A 24,626-nucleotide genomic window follows, 5' to 3' on the forward strand; every position below is an offset into this window, starting at 1 on the left:
TACAGCCGCAATTTTTTTAGTCTTTCTTCGTACGTGAGATCCTTGAGCCCCAGGACCATCCTGGTCGCCATTCGCTGAACTGACTCGATCCTCAGTATGTCTATACGGTAGTGTGGTCTCCAGAACTACCGGTGCCGGTGCCGGTTAACTGAGAGTCTACTGTACCGTGTGTTCTTTAGTGGAAAGAGTATTTATTAATCTAGTGAATCGAGCCAAGTTCAGATTTGATATGACTCTGGCTATCCTTGCATTTAATAGATTGCTGAGCGTGGGAAGTGGAGTCCAGCTTTGACATTCCATTATGCACTGCACAAGGGGAACTGGAGAGTATAGTGTTTCCAAGTGTAATATTGGAGGAGTTAGAGTGTCATGAAACCTTGGGATAGGCACTAAATTAGTCAATGAAATAATAAACCAACATGCCAAATCTCAGATTATGCAAATGATGAATCAAATGAAATATTGCTGACAAGTAGAAGCATGCCTAAAAGTTCATTACGATGTAGCCAGTAAAATAAAATTAGCAGTGTGCCAAAAGGCTGTATTAACGAGCAATAATCCCTACTGTAAAATAAACTCGATGTCCATTTTACTTCCATGGAGTCCAATTGGCTGAAGCATTCATTCCTCAGAATTGCCTTACAATGTTCAAATTAGCTCTTTTATTAAAAATGCTGTGTCAAAAACTTGAAAGAATACAAATAACGTAACCTGAGAGAGCATTACCTGTCAGAAGCACCAAGTCTACTGGACATTGAGAATTTAATTATGTCCTCGCTAATAGGTTTTTATATATATAAAGATTGTAATTACTTTGTACGTAGTATTTAACATATATACTTAAACACTGGTTCTTAAGCCTGACCTAGGTGATCGCCATCAGGGCAGTACTACCAGTCCTGCATTCAGGGGCCCGGAGCTGACAGGGGGCCTGGGCTCCCCCAGGGTCCTAGGCCACAGTTATTCAACCGCCGGTCCGCGGACCGGTGCCGGTCTCAGTGGCGTACCTAGGGGGGGCGGGGGTGGTGGGTGGTCCGCCCCAGGTGCACAGGAGAGAGCTGAACGGGGGACCCGCGGAGTTAAATACATCTCGAACCGCGAGGCTCGTCTACTGTTCCTACCTGCCCTGCCGCTCACGGCTGCCGGGAGGCTAGATAAGTCCAATGAAAATAGTAAAGTTAGCAGGGTTGCCCCGGAGCAAGCAAAGGACTGTCCTCACTCGCTCATTGCGTCACGTGACCTCCTTAAATACAATTTGTACATCAAATCAAAAAGGGCAAGGTGATGAAACAAAAGGATGTGGAAAAGGTTACCTGCTCAATTTTTTCTTATCGACCTTGCTATTACTCTAACGAGTATCCTGAGGATATAAAATAAGCATAACTCAGTTAAAAGCATCCTTAAAAAGCCAGCTTTTCAGGAGACTTTTAAACTTATCAAGTAATTTTTCTTCCCTTATATTGATTGGGAGCGAATTCCATCATTTTCAGCTGTCCATCTTTTGTTGCATACCAGAAAGTAGCAACTAGAGATATAAGTGAAAATGTATACAGTATTTTCCTACTGAACCTGCAGGTATAGAAAAACACTAACTCATGACTGGTACTTTAACCTGATCCATCACCGACCCAGAAAGAATGCATTCAGAATTTAAGGAACCACTTCAATTGCTACTTGCTAAAGACGGTTTTTACCCTAGAAAACAGGGGAAGCAGCTGGAGGAGCCCAGGGAATTGGCCAAACCTCAGAGTGTAGGACGTCGGATTTCTGTTCCAAAGCTGAAGACTGCCACACCAGAAAATCGTAAAAAAAAAAAAATAAATAAAAGAAGCAGGAAGCCTGCCAAGAGGAGAATTGAGGCCAAGTAGGAATGCTGTAATGTAGGGTTTAGAACCAAAATTAGGGCCAGTTAATTTTCAGCCATAAATATGGGATCCTGAAGAAGAATAGACAGCGGAAATCTGTCTGTAGTAGTCATTTGGGAATGTGTATTTGTGTTTAGTTGTATCACACTGGGATCTGTTTCTTACTTAACTGTTAGCCAGTCACTATTCAGCTGGTGGCAGTCAGCATTTCTTTAAATGCTGGGATTCATGAACCCTTCTAGTTTTCCCAGTTATTTCTGTTCTCAAAGCTCAGGATATGTCCCAGCTACCAGCCAGATGGTAATGGAGTAAAGGATATAGCTCTCCGTGTCCCGATAGTTCTTGTTCGGGAAGGGCAGTCATTAAAAATGACCTAGGAAAAGTCAAATTAAAAGAGCTGTGCCAGAGCTGGAGCCTACAAAAGACCATCAAGTGTTGTTGCCAATAATTGAATGTGTGAAACATTTGGATGTAGTTGGGATAGATGGAGGGGACAGATGATTTAAGATTTAAATTTCAGGATGGTGATATGATTGAAGTCTACTAAATCCTGTGGAGTAGAACGAGTACAAGTGGATCGATTTTTCACTCCATCAAAATTTACAAAGACTAGGGGATGCTCGAACCAATAGGAAGAAATATTTTTTCAGGCAGAGGTTAGTTAAGCTGTGGAACGCATTGCCAGAGGTTGTGGTAAGAGCGGATAGCGTAGCTGGTTTTAAGAAACATTTGTACAGTTTTCTGGAGGAAAAGTCCATAGTCTTGTTATTGAGAGGGACATGGGTGAAGCCACTGCTTGCCCTGGATCGGTAGCATGGAATGTTGCTACTCTTTGGGTTATGGCCAGGTACTAGTGACCTGGATTGGCCACCGTGAGAACAGGCTATTGGGCTTGATGGACCATTGGTCTGACTCAGGCTATTCTTATGTTTATTTATTTATTTATTCCATTTTCTATACCATTCTCCCAGGGGAGCTCAGAATGGTTTACATGCATTTATTCAGGTACTCAAACATTATCCTAGGACAAGCAGGCAGGCATTCTCACTAATGGGTGATGTGATCCAAAGGAGCCCCGATGTGGACACCTCACAAGCAGTCGTGCTTGAAGAGACTTGAAATTTCAAGTCGCCCGCACCGTGCATGCACGAGTGCCTTCCCGCCCAGCACAGGGCGCGTCTCCTCAGTTCTTACTTTTCCCCGGAGCCGAGCAGTCCGTCTTCGACTCTCTGAGTAAAGTTTTTCACCTGTGCCTTCTAAAGTCCGCGGTTTTGGGTTATTTTTCTCTTAATCGCTGATTTTCGTCGTTCTTTATTGTTTAAAAAAAAATTAAAAATTTCTTCCATCCGTTCGACCGGGCAGGCCACGTGGCCGCAGCCCCGCGGCTTCGATCTTGTGGCGGAGCTTTCCGGCCTATCACCGGTTTTAAAAAGTGTGCCAAGTGCCAGCGCGCGATTTCGCTTACGGACCCTCATCGACGCTATATTCGGTGTCTCGGGCATCAACACCTTCCGAAATCATGCTAGCCTTGCTCTACACTCACCGCACGTGCTTTCAAGCGTCGTTGTGTCTTGTGGGAGTCGCTGTTCATGGAGTCCTCGACGGAGCCGTCTTCATCGAAGGGACCTTCACCTCCAACATCATCCGCGGCTCTCCAGCCTTCCGCCTCTGCGGCCCCGAGACTCATCAAGCCTGCGTTGTTTGTGCCGACTCAGACTCCGGCGCCTGCTGCGATGCCTTCCTCTGTCTCTCCAGGTCAGGTAGCACAGCAGCCCGTTCCACCAGTAGTGCTAGAAGTGCCCAAGGCTTATAAGCCCAAGCACTCACACACTGCCCCTAAGGAGTGCGAGGCCTGTGCAGGTGGTCCCATTGCTGATGCAGATCCATCCTTACCGGCCTCATTCCAGACCTTTCTGGAGAAGCAATTCATTGAGCTCTTCACCACCAAGCTTCTCTCCCAAATCCAGCCTGGGCACACGGAGGCCTCCCGTGAGGTCGAGCTGCCTCCGGTGCCTCAGCGGTACACACACTCTCTACAGGGAGCAGAGTCTCTGCGAGTGTCTGGTCTGGCATCGATGCATGCATCCACTGGCATTTCAGTTATAAGTTGAATGGGGACAGACTTAAAGATCTCATTCTGTATACTTTGGAGGAAAGGTGGGAGAGGTGCATGAGCTGCTGTAGGGTTATTAGAAGTCTAGTTTCCCTGGACTAAAGTAGTAAAGTAGAAAAGCTGCCCAGACTCCTAACAGAGTCCTCAAAAAAAGGATGTGTCCAGGGAAATCCGGACATCTGGTAATCCAATGCATGCAAATCTATAGCATGCAATTCAAAAAAGGGTGTGGCCATGGGAGGGGCACGGGGGGGGGGGGGGTTAGGGGCACTTAACTTATGTGCCAGAATTTACACCAGGTTTTCAGTTGGTGTAAAACCTCGCATCCAAAGTCTCTGATGCAGAAATTGGATCTAAGTACTATTCTATAAGCAATGCGTAACTCAGAGCATCATTTATAGAATAGCATTCTGATCCTGATTCTATAAATGGCGTCTAGGTCCTAGGTGCCATTCAACGTGGTTGTCAATCAACTGCTGGGCACTGTTTATAGAATCATGCCTAGTGGCACCTAAGTGTTCTTATGCATTGAATCCTTTTAGGTCAAGGTTTTCTTGGCTCAAATAAGTGCATGTAAGGTAGACGCCTAACTCAAAATACGCCCAAACTTTCTGAATCCGTCCCTAACCATGCCTACTTGCCAGTAGGTTTATTGGTGTAGATGCCTACTGCGAGTGGCAGGCACCTACTGGCAGATTAATCTTTTAAATCATTTTGTAATTTTTTTTAATGGTGCTATCAATTATCAGCACTGATTAAGCCAATTAAAAAATTAAGATATGCGCCTAGATCAGTTAGGCCAATCTAGGCAACTAACCTTAGGCATTTTTTAATAGAATCAGGCCCTCTGTGCTTATTTTTTCTATGCCAATTTTTCTAGTCCAGAGTTCTTCATTGCAAGGCCCGGAGACCTCTTTGGCAGCCCTCATTGTCTTACTGGGTTTTTTTATAGTTCTCTGCGTCTCTACCCAGACTCGTGACAGAAAGGGAAAAGTAGATTGGGAAGGGATTGCGGCTTAGTAAGAGGGGCCTTAGACGATTAAATTTAAGCTGGCTAAAAAATAACTGGATATTCAACGCCAATCATCAGAAATGGCCTTGCATTGAATATCTGTGGTTGGAGTGAGCCAGTCTACCTCCTGCAGTCTGAATATCAGCCAGAGTATGCTTAAAAGCAGAAAAAAAATGGATAAGTAGATTTGAACTAGGGTTACCAAACATCCGTGAAACTCAGACATGTCCTCTTTTTAGAGGACTGTTTGGGGATGGACTTTCCAAAAGCCCCGATGAGCTCCCGCTGCATCTGGAGGGCCTCCAGACGCAGCTGGAGCTCATCCGGAAGAAGAGAGGAGGCTTTGTGGGGGGTGGGGCTTGGGTGTGGAACGTGGTGGGGCTAGAGGCGGAACTGGGCTGCAATGGTGGAGCTAGGGTGGGGTCTAGGGGTGGAACAAGGTGGGGTTATGTGTCTAGGGGTTTCCCAGAGAAAAATATGGTAACCCTAATTTGACCAGTCATCTTCCCTATGTTACTTCCATGTAACAGGGTTGTAAGTTTATTTTAACACCTCTTTTAATTTCTTTACTTTTCAGATTACAGGATAGGCCCATGCTTCACAGTGGTAAGCAACCAGATGTGCCAAGGGCAGCTTAGCGGAATAGCCTGCACAAAAACCCTCTGCTGTGCCACCGTAGGGAGAGCCTGGGGGCATCCGTGTGAAATGTGCCCTGCTCAGCCTCACCCGTGCCGTCGAGGTTTCATACCAAATATTCGAACTGGAGCTTGTCAAGGTAAGTCTATAACAAGCATGGTTAACATACAGCTGAACATAGGTAGAGCATAACTCCTTAATTTGAGGTGGCAAATTGGAAGGCTAGGGGAGTGGAAAGAGAGAGAAGGCTTTACAGTATTTCTATGTGCCTTCCCCACTCAGAATGGAATGGATTAATTGGAGTGAGCTTTTCTCCCAAACCTTCCAGAGGTATAGTTTGACTGTGTAATTGGGAGACAAGGGATAAGGAATTCAAATTGGTGTGTAGAATTTGCAAACTTTCTTCTCCCAAACTCAAATTGCATTCTCTGATCCGTTCTCCTTCTCCTCCCTCTGTCTTCCTTCCCTTCCCAACCTCTGTCCTTCAGCATCTTCCTGTTGCTCTCTTGATCTCTTTCCTCATCCCTTGCCCTGCAACTTCTCCCTCCTATCTCTCTCTTCCCCCATCCTCTCCCTTACTCCTTTCTCAGTAATGTCTCTCTGTGCTCTCTCTCTTGTCTCTTCTCCCTTCTCCACTCACTTGGCTAATCAAGCCTCAAACATCAGAGTGTAGTTGAAGCAGCAACATACTAAAATTCGGAAGGAGGTCTGTGAGCTGAACAGTCTTGGTCTCCACCCCTCTTCTTCCTACCCAGGGTTTCTATTACCTAGGAAACCCATGCAAGAGGGCAGGGCCATAGATCAGTGATGTAGGAAGGAGGGGGGCAGTCTGCCCCAGGTGCTGTCTTGGACGCTGTCTGCCTCGCCGCTCCTCCACTTCTCCTCCTGCTGCGGGCGCACCTTTATTTCCCTCCACCATACCTCTAGCTTTACGCCGGGGCGAGCAGCAACTCCAACCTGCTGTTCACACCAGCGTCGGATCTCTCTCTGACATCACTTCTGGGTCCCTTGCCTAGGAAGTGAGGTCAAAGGGAGAGCCGATGCCAAAGTGGGCAGCAAGTTCGTGATGCTGCTCGCACCAAAAAAGTTAAAGAGGTAAGGGAATGGGCGTGCGCAGGGGGAAGGGGTGCCACACCCCGGGTGCCTCTCACCCTCACTAAACCACTGCTGTAGATGCCAACTTTTCACAAGCCTTGGGAATGCTAAACATAGCACAAATTATGCATCCCTAGACAATTTAATAGGAACTTACTTCACACTAGACATGCTTAGCACCCAGTGCACACAAAGAACTGGCACCTATGGGTGGGGCTCAAATAGGACCCCTGCAGCTCTTTGCTGCTGTTGCTGTTACAGGAATATGCCATCAGGGCAAGCCCTTGATTTGAGCGCTCCCCTAGTCCTGGCACTGGGGCATTGTCCATCATATGCCCCATGTCACCCAAACTCTGGCCATGCTCCTTTCTGGCTCTCTCACGCATATGCTAATACCCTCTTACATGCTTTCTCCCCACTTTTCAGGAGTAAGTCTTGCCCTCTTTTCCTTTTATCCCCAATCCCTGTACTTTGCTCTGTCACTCTCCCACTTTATCCTACTCACAAAGCTATCAGTCCTCCAACCCCAGAATCTTTCTCTTTCTCCTCTTCCCCCTCCCCCGAACCGAGCGCTCTCTCCTTCCTCCCAACCCCTTCCATTTCTAGCATTGCCCCGCTTTTCTTTTCCCCAGGTCAAACTCTACTTCCACCAGCTTGAAATCCTCCTACCTGCTGCTGTTTCCTGCTCTAAGCTGACCAATGTAAGCATAAATTCCGCCCCGAGGTGAGCCTCGTTCGTTTCTGGGCTCTGGCCTCCTCTTTCTGGTTGACACAAGCTGGCATAATCTGGCCTCTTCTGGCCCTTATTGGCTGATAATCTTTTCCTTTTGTTTGCGGACATGCCCCCCCTCCCTCCCCACAAATCATCTCTCATACTCTGCTGATAGGCCGGATGAAACTGCAGATGAATTTAGCTTGAGTTATGTTGCTTTGGACAACCTATCCCAATTCATTCTCCTGTAGATGTGGGAAGTTTGGAAAAACAAAAAACAAAGTTGGATACATTACATCATGATTCACTGAGTGTGTGGTGTTTAAATGCTTTAGGAACCAAGGTCGTGTAATGTTGCCAAAGTCTTAATGAATCCCTTGCTGTCAACCACTCCTTCATATTATATAGCTTTGGCCATACAGTGTGACTCCTATAGGTGCTTACTGCATTAAAATGACACACAACAGAGTTTGTAAAAGACAAATAACATAAAATCACTTAGCATTTGTATTTCCTTGACTTGAAATTGCTGATAATGGATTAACTTCTGTCTCCTGCGTTCAACTTTTCTGGCTGAGAACGTCTTTTATGAAGCGTTTCAGACAACATCAAGATGTAAAAATTGCCGTCCTAGCATCTGCCCAGATGTTGCTTTCTTCCTTATTTCTGATCACGCCTCATGAGAGAAAGCTCATGGATTTGGCTTTTATTCCTTCTTGCAGCTGTATAAATTCTTTCATTGTCTAGATGTCTGGCAGGAAACAGGAGAAAGTTAACATGAACAGCCATGTCCCAAACTGGTGTGGAATACAAGCTTATATCTGTGGGGTTGCTTTGTTTAGATGAATATTTTCTGATAAAGTGCTAGGTTGAGATTCAAGAATGCAAATCTGTTGTTTAATTTGGTGATCAAGATTTCATTTTCCTTGCAAAGCTGCCAAGTTACCAAATTCCAGAAGGGAGACTTTTTGGTCAGTTCTAGTCTTGATGTTGCATCCCAAAACAGTGTGGGATTCATAGTCCCCGAATCTACCTCCTGAAGTCAGTGCTGCTGATCCCATAAAGCATCAGGTTGGGGTTGTTAGAAATCCAAGGCCAATCCCAAATCAGGAGGAGTGGCCCAAAAGCTAGGGGAACTGGGTTCAATTCCCACTGTGGCTCCTTGTGACTCTGTCACTTAACTCACCATTGCTCCAGGTACAAAAATGGTACCTGTATATAAGATGTAAACCAGTGGCATGGTAAGGGGGGTGGTCCACCCCGGGCACTGTCTTGGTGGGAGTGCTCCACCCCCGCTTTTTCCCGCCCCCCTCTGCCACCTGCGTGTGCCACTTCCCTCATACCTCTTTAATTTTTCCGGCATGAGCAGTATCAAGAACTTGCCACCCGCATTGCTGTCAGCGCTCTCTGATGTCGCTTCCTGGTCCCGCACCTAGGAAGTGACATCAGAGGGAGAACTGACACGACACGGGCAGCAAGTTCGTAATGCTGCTCATGGTGGGAAAATTAAAGAGGTACGGGAGAAGGGAAGGGGGGCGCACATGTGGCAGGGGGGGACAGGAAGGTGTCAACGCATTCATCCTTGCTACGCCACTGATATAAACCACTTTGATTGTAACCACAGAAAGGAGGTACTGTATATTAAATCCCATCCCCTTTACTTTTCCCATTTAGAACAGAGTAACCTGGCAGTTTTGTTTCTGATGAACTGTGTGTATGGTTTTCCAACATACTGTATGAGAAACAGCCACATATGATGCTGAAAGGCTGCTGACATTTAAGTTATAGCTGACAGAACGATTACATATGTGTTTAAGGTTACACTGTTTTAACTCCATTGTGTAACAGCAACAAAAAAAACCAAAGATTTTCCCAAGAACTACTACCCTAAACTGCATTACATGATATCATCTTCCATTTGGAATATTTATTTATGTATTTAAAAACGTATCTCCTACCTGATAACTTGGCGAGTTCCAATCAACAAACATAATAAATCATATACGTACAAAACATTACTGTAAGGTTTAGCCCCCTAAATGTAAGGTTTGGAGGGGTAATGTTGAGGCGGCCTTACAATCCACCAGATCCCGGGTTCAGTACCCTCGCAGAAGATTCATTAGGAAGTAAAATCAAATGACAAGAACAGCCAGAAGTGATGCTGTGGCTGACAATTACCAATAGAACAATCATCTCATTTTAAAATTCAGATGTCACCAAAAACCTGTACAAAACAAATGTATCTTAATCAATTTTCGAAATTCTTCATTGCTCTTACATAAACGCAGTTTTAGGTTGCAGGGCGAAAGAGCTCCCTACAGAGACTATGGGATATATTTACTAATGAATATTAAGCCCTAACTTGCACTTAGCGTAGTTGAAAACACTTACTGTAAAGCATGTTAAAATGTTTTGTGGTGTTTGTGTGTGCTAAGTGTGTGGTATTTCTTTTTTTGTATTTGGTTTTTTTTTGGGGGAAGGGACATGTCAGAGGCAGAGAATGGGTGTGGTTGTGCTATCGAGCTAGCGCATTCTGATTACCACCCGTTAACTGGTTAGCATGATTTAATTCACATATATGGATGGATAGGGGGGGTTTGACCGGTTCTGCTTCATTGTATGAGGTCTTTTTTTTTTTTTTTTTTTTAAATGTGATAGAGAAAAGAAAAAGAAGAAAGACAAATAAAATAAAACATTTAAATTAAAATACACCTGTGAAGTACTGGATCGGGTGGCTCCCATGTTGGTCAGGTTCCACTGTTGTGTTGTTATCTGTTGATATTATTCTAAGTGGACCTTTTTGACGTTTTTGCTTTGGGTTTTGATAGTGTGTCCGTAATCCAGGAGCTCTTGCGGCCTGATTTTATAAATGGGACCTAAAAGTTAGACGCCGAGCAGTGTGCGGCGAAGCAGAAGTCTGTAAAAGTTAGGCGCGCTTTGCACTTAGTGGCTCCTAAAGTGGGCTTAGGCGTCAGTAGGTGTCTTACCTTAGGCGCAGCCTATTTATGCAAGGGTTTTCTTGGACTAACTCCAAAACAGGCATCTACGTAAAAAAAAAACCACACCGCAATCTGCCCTTAACCACGCCTACTTTCTGGTAAGCATCTTGGACTAGTCACCTACTTCAAAGTGGTAGGCACCTACCATCAATTAAGTTCGATTAGCGTCAATTATGAATTGCTAATTGCCAATTATTTATTTATTTATTTATTTATTTCGATTTCTATCCCGTCCTCCCAGGAGCTCAGAACGGGTTACAAGCCAACATTCACAATGGAAAACATTTTGGACAGTTCAAAGACTATACAACAACTTAAGTACATTTTGGACAGTTCAAAGACTATACAACAACTTAAGTACATTTTGGACAGTTCAAAGACTATACAACAACTTAAGTACAGGAGAGTACAGAAAGGAGGGGGAATATAAGGGGGGTCAAGGGGTAGTTTGCAGTTAGAATTATCGGTGCTGATTAAGCCTTTTAATGCCTAGATTGGCTAGGTGCGCTGATCTAGGCACCTAACTTTGGGCGTTATTTAAAGAATTTGGGCCTTCCTGCCTCCTAAATAGAAGATGGTCAATGCTCCCCTGTCAATTATTTCTCATGTTACACATGCTAGCTCAAACATTAGCACATGACCTGAAAGAGAAAATCCTGCCCTATTTTCTGGGGGATGCTAGAAATGGGCTTAGCATCTGATAAAGTCCCATATTAGCATGCTCTAAGCTCATTTATTAGCGCACTTTAGTAGACATACTCCCACGAATTAAGTACTTCCATGCGCCCTCCAAACTGGGATCCAAGTCTCATAAGGAAAACACGTTAACCAAGACGGAATTTGCATTCTTTGTTGTGTAACTTATTTCTGAGGGGTCTTTCCTTCCATTGTTCGTTCCTTTTCCTACTTCAGTATCTACATAGTATTTATTCAATTAATTTTAAATGCAATCCAGGCTGCTAAAAATATCAGAGATGTCTGTTCCCCTGGCAGGAAAGTACAGGACGGTGCCATGGAAAGCAACAGATGCCTAGAGACCCCAAGGCAGCACTGCTCCAGGGGCATGTGCCCACTCTGTGGCATGTCCGATTATTTTTGCACAAATTATTTCTATTACCACATTTATGTGGTAGGAAAATCTTTTACTATTTCAAAAAGTTCAAGCTATAACAGCGTCTCGCAAACTTTCCGGCCGGCAGCACACTAAATTCAATGCCTGGGCCGGAAGGCACCCAGATGTGCGTGGCTGCGCGTGACATCATCGTGTCAACTGGTCCATCTGGCTGCGACCCGCTTCCGTGGAGGAAAGATGCCGGCTAGGAGGAGAATCATCTGCGTCGGCTGACTTCCTCGCTGCGAGAGGCACGTCCTGTAGGCAGTCAGCCGGCATGGATGACTCTCCTCCTCGCCAGTGTGTCATGGCGCACCTGAAATCTCAGGAAGCACACTGGTGTGCCACGGCACACAGTTTGTGATTCACTGAGCTATAACAATGTGCCACCAAATAGTGGATTTCTGATGTATAATACTTTGTGTGAAAGCTCTTGAATGTGCCACAAGAATAAAATTATCCGCGTCTGCAGGGCTTAGTTGCATGCAAGACCTAGTGAAAAGTCACAAGTTGTAGGGGAAATCGAGTGCACTTTTTGTTGGTTTATAAGGGGGGGGGTGGAGTTGAGAACTGAACCTAAAATTCTTGTATCCACAAAAGGAGATCTGTTTTTTGCTGTCTCTTACATGTTACAGATTCAGGGGTAGACATTGAGATGCGGCCTTTGAATGATCTTCAGAGAGTTTGATGTACTTTACTTTCTAATTTTCATTCAGCCGCAAAAGGGAACAGATGCTTTCCTCCACCCTGTAGTTCCGATTAAAAAATATGAATTAAAGCTTAATGTGAAATGAAGAGTGGCAGTGTAATAACTAATTAAGATCCAGATGTGCTCAGCCTGTTCTTCCATAGATGCAACCTGGGAAAAGCCCTTTAGGATATCTGCACCTCAGCCTGATCTTTTAGAAGAAACTTCATATAGAACGCTTTAGGGGTTTTGTTTGTGATAACAGAACTAAAGAATAATTGGGTAGATTTAGTATTATACTAGAGTCTAAAAGTTGAAATTGCAGCACACTGACATGGCCAAAATTAAAACATTGAAGGGCACTTTAACTACAAGGTGGAAAGTTTTGCACATCTGTGTTTAAGAGAAAATAGTGGACCGGATTCAGCAAATGATGCAGAAAATGAGGCACTGGGAAGAATCATTGCTCACTGCTATTCTATGAGGGGCTGTTGAAAAGTTCTCAACCCAACCAAGAAGAGAATGAAGTGGAACCACGAAACTTACACGTTATTCCATACTTTTCTTGACATTTTTCATTTCATTGTAGTTAACCTTCTGCTTCTATTTCCTATCTCCCCTCTTTTCAACCTTTCAAAGTCCTTTAGATCATTGTAGTCTTATTAGAATGTTTATTTTCTTATTTTTCTCATCTATCTCTATTTTTATTTCTTCATTACTCTACTAATTGTCATTTTCCCAGGTACTTTAGTTAGATTGTGAGCCTTCGGGACAGTAAGGGAATTTCTAAGTACCTATCTTACTTATAATTTTAATGCACCCTATTGTCTATTTTCTGTAAACCGCTTAGAATCCTAACGGAATTTAGCGGTATATAAGAAATAAATTAAATTACAAATTACATTACATTAATGAGCGTGCTTGGACGGCCTGCAATCACATGGCTGGACATGTTGAAAACAACCATGGGGATGACTCTGGAGGACCTTACCGGACTAGTACAAAATCAATCTCTCTTTAGATTTGTAATTCATCAAGTCGCTAGGACTCGAGCACAAGTCAATAGTACCTAACTAATCAATTGGACAGATATGGAAGGAAATGGTGGGAACAAGGTTGAACGATTGGAAAGAGAGCAGCTATTATTTCAAGTATAAGAATGTCTATAATCTACCGAACTGGTAGGAAACCAGAGAGGAAGACAACGGCATAGACTGAAACAGCCAGCTGGACATTATTTGACATCATTAACTATGTTACTAACCCTAATTAATTTCTCATGGTGGTATGTCTAAACATTCATTACTTTATCATTTGTTAACAAAAAAGAGACTGTTTCTTGAAATAAAAACAGACCTTTGTAATTAATTCATAATGTAGGCAGACACATTTACTCTAAACTAGACTACATAAACAAAAACGTTGATTTCCTTGTCATGGATAAATCATTATGGCTGCTTTAAGATCATGAATTAAATAGGACATTTTCAAACCTTTTTATTTGACAGATGTAGATGAATGCCAGGCTATCCCCGGGATGTGTCAAGGAGGGAACTGCATTAATACTGTTGGATCATTTGAGTGCAAATGCCCACCTGGACACAAATTTAATGAAGTAACACAAAAATGTGAAGGTAAGACCATTCCAACCATTTATCTCTGAGGAATGTCAGATTCAGGTTAGAAGTGTCTCGCAAACTTTTTCAAATCCCGGCACACTAAACTCGGAGCCGTGTCTGCAGGGCCTCCGGGCATGGGCAGATATTGATATGATGACGAAATCATGGGGCTCTGAGCTTGCTAACCCTGAAATTACTCTGTCAGTGTGTGTGTGTGTGTGGGGGGGGGGGGGGGGTGAGAGAGGGTTGGGGATGCAGAAAGGATGAGAAGCGCTGGCATACCTGGAATCATGCTATGGCACACAGTTTGCGATACACTGGGTTAGAATCTTCTGCTATATTAAATCTGTTTTGTAAATGTTTACCAGTATATATTTTATAGCTGTCATCTGTTTTTTTTTTAACTGTATGATGTTTATTATAGCTGTCTAATTTTTAAGCTTGCTGTTTATTGATTTGTACTGTTGTTTTATGAGGCAAGAAATTAAAGCCCCTTCTGTGAATCACATGCTATTTCTCCGTGGAAATTGAAATTGGGCTCTATGATTACCATATATACTCTAATATAAGACGATCTGTATATAAGCCGAGTTCTCATGGCCTAGCAGTGTACTGGGCATGAGCGAGCTTTTTGCGCTCCTGCCTGGTCCGCGAGAATTTATGGCGGCCATTCAGCGAGTGGCTCAGCGCCGGGCAGGAGCACATAAAGCTCTCTCTCTTCTGCAGTATCCAGATATCTGCTTTCCTGACTCTTAACCCTGTCCCTCTCTGGTGTACCTTAAAGGCCTCCATGACTCCTAAAGTGATTCATTTTTGCTGGCTCCACAGGCTTTCCTCTGCTGTATCCCACTCTTGCTGACATCACTTCCTGTTTCCTGTCTGGTGGGACATGCCAGAGGGATGCTTGCGAGGCTTGTTCAGGCAGTAAGAATGAATTGCTGCAGGCACTAGGGAGGCCTGTAAAGTATCAGTAATAAAAGAGGTGGAAATTGAACCCCCTCAAAAGCTACAGCTCCAACAGAATCAGGTTTCCTAATACAGCAATTGGTAGCATACAATTATGAGTAGAAAAAGATCTCAGAAATCAGTTCAGAAATTGACATTTAAATAAACTTATTCTGAGACTTATCGGTTCCTGATTTCAATCATTGATCCTTGAAAAACCACCCATCAAACTTTATACCATGTTTCATTCTTATGAAATTGTCTAATAACACCCAATAAAGTGTTCATAAAAAGGTGAATTACCTATATTCATAAATAGTGTTTATATAACCTCAGCTGTAAATCCCTTTCAATACTCTGCCAGTATAAAGAGAATCTGGGTCAAGTATTTCTTGATCCCAAAGCTGTATGAATATATTGGCCACTGTTATCAAAATAACTCAGTAAAATTCTTAAAATACTAACGCAAGCTCTATGGAGGCGTTAGTGTGTAGCGCACCTTAGTAAAAGGAGCCCTTTGTCTGCTTAGATTTCTCTGGGATATGGGACATGAAAATAGGTAAAGAAAATTCACCAAGATAATGATCTGTCCAAAGGACTTGCTGCTAGCGGACATCATCAATAGACGTCCGTTGGATGGTGTGGCCTAGGAAGCTGACAATATCCAATGAGTGGCCTTTTTCATGAGTGGGAGTGATCGACGATAATGAAAAGCCCATGGACTGGAGAAGAGAAATAAAATCACTAATAATCTATGAAATTTAACTAAAGCATTAGCAATCTTATCAGAGATAATAGAGGAGGTTCTATTCCAAAAGATTGGGGGTCGATATAAAAGGAGAATGCCCAGAGGGTGTAAAGAAAACTCATCCTTAACAGATGCAAGTAAAAACTCTAATTCTGGGCTACTAGCCTTTTCAAGTAATTGAACATTGAAAAATGATTTAAAAATCAAAGCTAATCCACCATCCCTTTTATTGTTTCTAAAAGACAGTAGACTCCTAAAGCCCTGGGGTCAAATGTCATTTTGAGTAAAAGCGTCATCCTGGGAAATCCATGATTCAATGATACACATTAAACCTGGGTCTAAATCGGTTATCAAGTTCTTAATGATCTGCTGTTTATTGCAGACAGATCTAGCATTGCAATAAAGGACTGGAACTGGAGTAAGGGAGTCTAAAATAGCTTTTGACCTGCATTGACCATCTAGTTTGCCTAGGGTTACCAGATTTTCTGTTTGGAAAATCCAGACCCCTAGACCCAACCTCAGGCCTGCCCAGTTCCACTCATCCCCGCCCCATGACGCCCCAGTCCCACCCCAGCCTTGCCCCCTGTTGCCTGGTCTCTCATAGGGCAGGAGAGCATCCGCGCGTGTGCAGATTAAATGAGATGATGGCACGCGTGGCATCCGCACATGCCCTCTTACCCATACCCAACTGTGATTTCTTCCAGGCTTTTCAAAAGCTGTCCAGACCTCTGGACATGTCCTCAAAATTAGAGCATGTCCAGGAAACCCTAAGGTGGTCAGAGCTACACTACCCCTCCATGCAGGTTACACTCCATCCTGATCAAATACTGGCATCATAAATAGGGCACTCGTGTAATCATGGAAGAGTGATTTTATAATTTTGGTTGCGGCAGAGTCACATTCATTGCCAAAACTTGGTTAAACCAGCAAGCCAACAGTGTTGCAAACTGACATTGTATTCGCTATCAAGCTTAACATCTCCCCTCCCCTTCTGAGATACACTTATAGCATGTGATATGAATGCAGCGAAACCCTCCCCACACACACACTTCTATTCTTGGGTCACAGACTGTAGAAGTCTGCCCAACACCAGTGCCGGGCAGATTTCTGCAGTCTGAACTGAGAATAGCAAGGACAGATCAAAAACAAACATGCTTTTTTTTGTCACATTCATATCACATGCTATGAGTAGGGTTGCCATATGGCTCCAGAAAAAGGAGGACGGATTGAGACATCCGGGTTTTACTTCCGTTGCTTTCAATGGAAATAAAACCCAGATGTCTCTATCTGTCCTCCCTACTTCCATTGCTTTCAACGGAAGTAAAACCCGGAAATTTCAATCCGTCCTCCTTTTTCTGGAGCCATATGATAACCCTAGCTATGATTATATCTCAGAGGGGGAAGGGAGACACCTTAAGCTTGATAACAAGTAAAATGTCAGATTGAAACATTGTTGGCTTGCTGGTTTAACCAACTATTGGCAACGAATGGAACTATGCTTCAACCAAAATTATAAAAGCACTCCTCCATGACTGTATGACTCCTCCACCCACGCCTTGCCTAGTTACACCCCCTAACACAAGAATGCCCTTTAAATATGAATTAACATGTGCTAATTGTAAAACTAACGGGAAAGCAGTAACCTTGTTTGTGTGATAATGCTTAATATGTACCAATTTGTGCATTAAGATATATTGCATATTAGTACAAAGCCCCTAAATGTTGATAACGAAGATTTTTCCAACATCCTTTGTACATTTTAAATTCTTTAATCTGGTGTCAAAAATTTAGAGGGATGCATAGGAGCCAGCTCAGTGGTTCCTGTGGGTTAGGGCTACCATATTTTCTGCAAAACCCCAGACACATGACCCCACCCTGTTCCACATCCAGCCCACACCCTGTTCTGCCCCAGGTCCACCTCCAGCCCCGCCCCATTCTGCCCCAGCCCCGCCCACACCCCCCCTCCTCTCTTCCCCGACGAACTCCAGCCGCTTCTGGAGTGCCTGGAGCATACGCGGATGTGTGTGATGTCATCTGCGCATACTCTGAGGCCGTCCAGATGCGTCCGGAGCTCGGTGGGGCGTTTCAAAACCCGGACAAACTGCTGGGTTTTGGAAAGTCTGTCCGGGAACCCAGACAGTTCTCTAAAAAGAGGACATATCCGGGTTTTCCCGGATGTCTGATAACCCTACTTTGTCTAGGGAGATGTTGTTTTCATTTGGTTTAGCACCCCTAATAATTTTGAAAAATTGACTCCACATGCGGACGTAAAGCTTTTTATGAAACTTTATAAATTTTGCAGGTTTTTTTCCCTTGATACAAGATAAAATTTGGTCCTTGATAAACTTCAGGATTGAGTTACATTCTGTGCAAATCTGTGGCAAAAGAGGGAGTTGTGGGTAAACCAACTTTTCCTTGTGACTTACAAAACATATTCTTCATCATTGATGTTATCTGTTAAGAGTATGGAATACCAAAACACAAATATCCATGTTAAATGGATATTTTTATAAGATCTGTGGCTCTAGCAGTGACAATCTTGTTTATATTAACCTCAGCACTAATATAAACGGTAGAAAACTGTTTAATTTAGAATCAACCCAAAAGTAAAGAGAAGGCATGTGGCTTTCAGATTGGTTAGATATTCCATAAACAGTGGCAACAATGACCTTCAGAGTCAGAAGATACCAGAATTTGAGCCATTAACAGTTGGAGGATTTTTTGTCTCTTAACGAAAGGGATAAGTATTTAGACTAAATATGAATTTCTACAAGAGCCTCAAAATTCAGAGCTAACTTAACCATTAGCAAACTAAGTGGTTACCCATAACAGCATCTTATTAAAAGGACCAGGCTGAGATATTGTCTCCCCTCAGATGTCACCAGTTGAGACTCCCAAGGCCTACCAACTGAAACCTTACGATGCCCTCCCCAATTGAATTTCTTTCAATGACCCTCCAGCTGAAACCCCCAATGGCCCTGCAACTGATATTCTCCCAAATGCTTCCCCTCTTCTCCCAATCCCCCCACCCCTCCATAAGTCTTACCCTCAAGGCCTATCTGCCAAGCTCCGGGAGGTGGGTGTACCTCGGAGTCAGGACAGGAGCAATCCCCAGTCGTTTTTGTCCCTACTGGCACTGGGTTCAAAATGGCACCAGCAACCTTTAATGGTTGTCTTGTGGTACTATCCAGGCAAGTTAGACTGCAAAAATAGCATTCCTAATTTGCCAAAATAACTATCTTGATACTGGTGTCAGGCCAGTTCCCACTCACCAATTTCCACCTGGACAATTACCATCTAGGTCACTTCCCACCTGAACATTTCCCCCACCCACTGGTACTGCTCTGGGCATGTCTTGTATTACTATGTACAACCCCTGAGTATTAGAGTTAGGGGGAGACCCCGAGAATGTGCAGTCCCTGAGTGTTAAGATTAGAGGGAGACTCCGAATATGTGCAGCCCCCCAAGTGTTAGGGTTAGGGGATACTCCGAACTTGCATCACATTCATTCATGCTTGGAGGCTCTCCAGAAGCGGTTTCGAGCTCTGGCAGAGCCGGGACCATGCAAAACCCAGCCAAAAGGTTTCATTTTCAAAATCCGTCCAGACACCCAGACAGTTGTAAAACATGGTCTAAGTCACAAAAACCCACCTAAACTTACCAGATAAGCACTGAAAACACATAACACAAACCCCTACACACTACCCCAGTGATCACCAACCCCCCCACACACACACACAAAAAAATTTTATTCACAACTTTAAATTTCAGCCTCCAAACCATCATCACCTGGCCGCATGGCATAGGAAAGCCTAGTCGTCCAGCCCAGAGGCAGCTTAAGTCGTCTTGGGGGTAGGTTAGGGACCCATAGAGAGGAGGACCCATGCCCATAAGCCCCTGTAATCACTGCATTGATACTGAAACATGTACACCCCCCAAAACCCTTTTGTACTGGCATATAAGTGGCTCCTGCAGCCATAAGGGCTATTGGGGTGGTAGATAAGTGGGTCTAGGGGATTCTGGAGGTGGTTTAGGGGGCTCACCGTCACCTATAAGGGAGCTGTATGAGGAGAAGCCATGGCACCATTTTTGTGAAGTTCACAGCAGTGCCCTGTAAGGTACCACACTATTTAGGTGGCATGTCTGGGTGTGCAGCCCATCACTTTGCAGACCCCTCCCACGTCAAACAGGGCTTGTTCTAGGCCAGGGGTGTCCAATGTCGGTCCTCGAGGGCCGCAGTCCAGTCGGGTTTTCAGGATTTCCCCCATGAATATGCATTGAAAGCAGTGCATGCACATAGATCTCATGCCTATTCACGGGGGAAATCCTGAAAACCCGACTGGACTGCGGCCCTCGAGGACCGACATTGGACACCCCTGTTCTAGGCGTTTTGGACTTGGATGGAAATGTGGTATAAAGACAGACGATTTAGTGGCTTGGATGATCAGATCGGCAGGACGTATAATTGGACGATTTTCGAAAGTAAAAAAAAGTTGGACGTATCTTTCAAAAATATGTCTTAGGCTCTTTTTAACATTGGACGACTTGCGAGATGGACGTAAACGGACTTAGACGTCCCTTTCGATTATGCTCCTCCACTTGCATAAAGTTGTTTTATTGTTTGTTTCCTAAATTTTAAATTGTCACACGCATTGAAGCATTTGACATTGCGTGTACAACAAATGTTTGATTAACTTGAAACTTGGAAACTTAATGCCAGCATTGAGCTGGCGCTAGTTCTAGCTGCGTAGCGCGGGTTTAGCGCGCGCTAAAAACGCTATCGCAGCTCAGTAAAAGGAGCCCTAATTGTTAGCCCATGCTATTGCAGCTAGTGTATCGTGATGCTTTCCCCCTTCGGTGTGTGAATTGTTACTTGCTCAGTACAGTTGACGATGTGGGCTATTAATTTGTAGAATTTTTGCAAGTGGCTTTGAATGCAAAATTATGATGAGCAAAATGGCAAACAGTGCAAGTAATCAAGTTTCTAACTATCCTTTTAATTTAGCCGATGGTGAAATGGCTGCTTTAAGTAACTCAATGTTGATCGAGAGCAACAGTGCCAAATAAACAGGCATTTGGAGATGCAGATCTCCCATAAGAGCTGTAGAAGACACATGTTGCTTCTGAGTAACAATGCCAAATAAAGGGTTAATTACACATGCTATATTTGCCATGGTTCCACACGTGATTACATTTGCAAAGTCATTTGCAATGGTACACCACGCTCCTAGTTTTCCACACTTCCTGACTAATGAGTTTCTGGACGACTTTTGCCTCAACTACTTTGAGAAATTTCTCAGACTTGCTGCCGATAATCACTAGTAAACAGGCTAAAATAGAGTTTGGGACTGTGATCTGTGTTTATGTAATGATTGATTTTGCAATGGAGAATTTTTAGCTGTATGTATAAATTATGGTTCGTTCAGATTTGAGTGTTTTATTATTTTGATGTTATAATGGTTCATATTGAGATGTGGTTTGTTATAATATTTATTTTGTAACTTTAGTTCTTAATATTTCCTTTTCTATTTTTAATGGATTTCTTTTCTTGATGAATGTGATTTATGCATTGTAAACCGCTTGGATCCTTTTAGGCCGTTTTGCAGTATATTAAGTTTTTGATAAACATAAACCTAAAAGAACCTTTATTTGATTGTAGATATTGATGAATGCAGTACCATCCCTGGCATCTGTGAAGCAGGGGAATGTTCCAACACAGTTGGGAGCTACTTTTGCAGATGTCCTCATGGATATTATGCGGTACCCGATGGCTCTAGATGTATAGGTAAGCTGAGAAAATCAAGGAGGTAAAAAAAAAAAAAAAAATAAGTAACTGACATGTGCATGCCTCTGAGTCAACCACCAACCCATGACTACATGACAGTGAGGAATCCTCCCTGTGATGTTGCAAGGCAGAGTACAGGAGTGGTTTGCCATTGCCTTCTCCTGTGTAGTGTGTGGCTCCACTATGTTGCTGCTGCCCAACATGAGGCCCCTCAGCCTGCAGCACCTGGTGCTCCCCAGTGGTCCCCCATCCAGGTACTAGCCAGGCCTGATGCTGCTTAGCTTCCAGTAAGCAAGAGCAAGCCTACCCAGGGCAGCCAGGCTGTAGGCTAAGTAGTACAATGCTGTTTTTAATAAAAACTTGAGCCCTTGTACTAAACTGTGTTAAGTGTAAGGTTACCAGATGTACGGATTTCCCTGGAGATGTTCTCCTTTTTGAGGACATGTCTGGGGGTTTGGACGGCTTTTCAGAACCCGGCACTTTGTACGGGTTTTGAAAAGCCTCCTCTAAATCGCATCGGGCATGCGCAGATGCCACGCAGCGTTGTCACGTGCATGTGCGCATGATGTCATCGTGTGGCATCCACGCATGTGCACATTTCCTCCTGCCCGACGAGAGCAGGCAGCAGGGGGCGGGGCAGGGCTAAGGCAAGATTGGGGGTGGGACTGAGGCACAACAGGGCGAGAATGGGTGGAACTGAGCAGGCCTGGGGGCGGGTCTAGGGGGGGTCCGGATTTTACTATAGTAAAATCTAGCAATCCTAGTTAAGTGCTAATGCATGCGTCTTGCAAAAAAAGGCTGACTGCAAAACATGTTAAAGCATTTTATAGTAATTTGTCTGTCAGCATGTGCTAAAAAAAAAAAAAATACACTTAAAAAAATACACTTAACAAAAATACACTTAAAAAAAAAAAAAATACACTTTGGGAAGGGCCTGTCATAGCACTGATTTTTTTTCCGGTGCTCATGTATGAGTGCCAGTTATAGATTCCAGCTGTAAGTGCATCCATGTTAATCGCAACCTGACTCAAGGTGTATTAACCAACATTTCTGCATGGAAACTACAGTGGATTTGCTGGGCATACCTCCATGAGTTGCCAAACTGCCTTTGCACTTAAAGGCCTTTATCTATATATGCCCCCCCCCCCTAAAATTGACGCTGACTAGAACAATGCTAAGCATGTTTCTAAAAGTGGCACGAAGCTCCAGTGATTATCAATAGCTTTTAGGCGTACCCAAGGAAACCAGGCCTAAAACCTATACCTAACTTGTGCTCAGGTTGGGAGTGCCCTATAACAGTGCGCATAAATTTTAGGAACACTCACGATCCGCCCATGCTCCCCCCTCGGCCAAGCCCCCTGTTCAGATTCATGCACTAGAATGGATGTGCAGCACTTTATAGAATGCGCCTACTGAGTTATGCGCATAGAGGGACATAATAAAAAAACGTCTAAGTCTCCTTTTGGCCTAAGGCCCTAAACTTTGAAAGTAGAAGCAGGGAAAAATGTCCATTATCAAAAAAAGTCCAAAAGGAGTTTTTTTAAAATAATGGCCTGCCTCTACGTTCAGCTGTTCGATTGTCCAAGTACCCATTTAGGCCACATTTTAGACTTTTTTTAAATTTTTATTATGAGCTCCATATCTTCTAATTAGCGTGATTAGCATCAAATATGAGGTATTAATTGCCAATTATCAGAACTGATTAGGCTTGTTAAATAATTAAGTTGTGCGTGCCAATCTACTGTGCACACTGATTTGCGCTCACAACTTAAGGATCCATGTATAGAATTTTGGGAACTGCCTTATGTCTTGCTGTTAAGATGCACTAAAAGTGCTAAAACTTAGTGCACTCTAGTAAGAGCCCCCCCCCTCCCCAAAGTACCTCATGACCTTAGGAATTGAGATTTATAAGAAAAGGAATTACCGTATTATCTCGTGTATAATGCGCTGCCGTATATAATGCACACCCTGACTTTTTTTTTAAATAACGTAATGCAAAAACCTGTATACCTATGTATAATGCGCAGGCGTAATTGTTGATGCCCCTTTAATGTAAATGCGGCACAGCATAAGCTATATATGTTAAATCTTTGACAAGGGCTATAATTACTAGATAGGGAATTTAAATTCGGAACACATTGAACTACCTATCAAGTTGAGCAGACTTCGTCCAAGGCAAGACAAATCATGGGCTGCATACGAAGGGGTTTCGTCAGTCGTAAGGCGGAAGTCATTATGCCATTGTATAGATCCATGGTGAGGCCCCACCTGGAATACTGTGTGCAATTCTGGAGGCTGCATTATCGCAAGGATGTGCTGAGACTGGAGTCGGTGCAAAGAATGGCCACCCGGATGGTCTTGGGACTCAAGGATCTTCCATACGAAAAACGGCTTGACAAATTACAGCTATACTCGCTCGAGGAGCGCAGAGAGAGGGGAGACATGATCGAGACGTTCAAGTATCTTACGGGCCGCATCGAGGCGGAGGAAGATATCTTCTTTTTCAAGGGTCCCACGACAACAAGAGGGCATCCGTTGAAAATCAGGGGCGGGAAACTCCGAGGTGACACCAGGAAATTCTTTTTCACTGAAAGAGTGGTTGATCGCTGGAATAGTCTTCCACTACAGGTGATTGAGGCCAGCAGCGTGCCTGATTTTAAGGCCAAATGGGATCGGCACATGGGATCTATTCACAGGGCAAAGGTAGGGGAGGGACATTAGGGTGGGCAGACTAGATGGGCCATGGGCCCTTATCTGCCGTCTATTTCTATGTTTCTATGTTTCTACCTGTAAGTATTAGATATGAGTTCCTTAAGAAGGATATGGCAACACTTGAGAGGGTCCAGAGGAGAGCGACACGAATGATTAAGGGCATGGAAAACCTCTCATACACTGAAAGATTGGAGAGACTGGGGCTCTTCTCCCTGGAAAAGCGGAGACTCAGAGGAGATATGATAGAGACCTACAAGATCATGAAGGGCATAGAGAAAGTAGAGAGGGACAGATTCTTCAAACTTTCAAAACATATAAGAACAAGAGGGCATTCGGAAAAATTGGAAGGGGACAGATTCAAAACAAATGCTAGGAAGTTTTTCTTTACCCAGCGTGTGGTGGACACCTGGAATGCACTTCCAGAGGACGTAATAGGACAGAGTACGGTACTGGATTTCAAGAAAGGATTGGACGATTTTCTGCTGGAAAAAGGGATAGAGGGGTATAGATAGGGAGCTACTGCGCTAGTCCTGGACCTGTTGGGCCGCTGCGTGAGCGGACTGCTGGGCACGATGGACCTCGGGTC

The 24,626-nt window shown here is 43.9% G+C and overlaps 1 protein-coding gene across 4 annotated transcripts in view; it reads left to right on the top strand.

Annotated features, from left to right (window-relative positions):
* FBN1 (fibrillin 1) overlaps positions 1 to 24,626 on the top strand; it is a 342,377-nt gene that overhangs the window by 86,040 nt on the left and 231,711 nt on the right. For all 4 annotated transcript variants that reach the window (XM_033919694.1, XM_033919696.1, XM_033919695.1 and 1 more), the window contains 3 exons: positions 5,568 to 5,765; positions 13,740 to 13,865; positions 21,203 to 21,328. In XM_033919694.1, coding sequence (XP_033775585.1) covers positions 5,568 to 5,765; positions 13,740 to 13,865; positions 21,203 to 21,328 — 450 coding nt within the window. The remainder of the gene's footprint in view (positions 1 to 5,567; positions 5,766 to 13,739; positions 13,866 to 21,202; positions 21,329 to 24,626) is intronic.

The sequence above is a fragment of the Geotrypetes seraphini genome, chromosome 14, assembly GCF_902459505.1.
Source record: "Geotrypetes seraphini chromosome 14, aGeoSer1.1, whole genome shotgun sequence".
Taxonomy (NCBI): domain Eukaryota; kingdom Metazoa; phylum Chordata; class Amphibia; order Gymnophiona; family Dermophiidae; genus Geotrypetes; species Geotrypetes seraphini.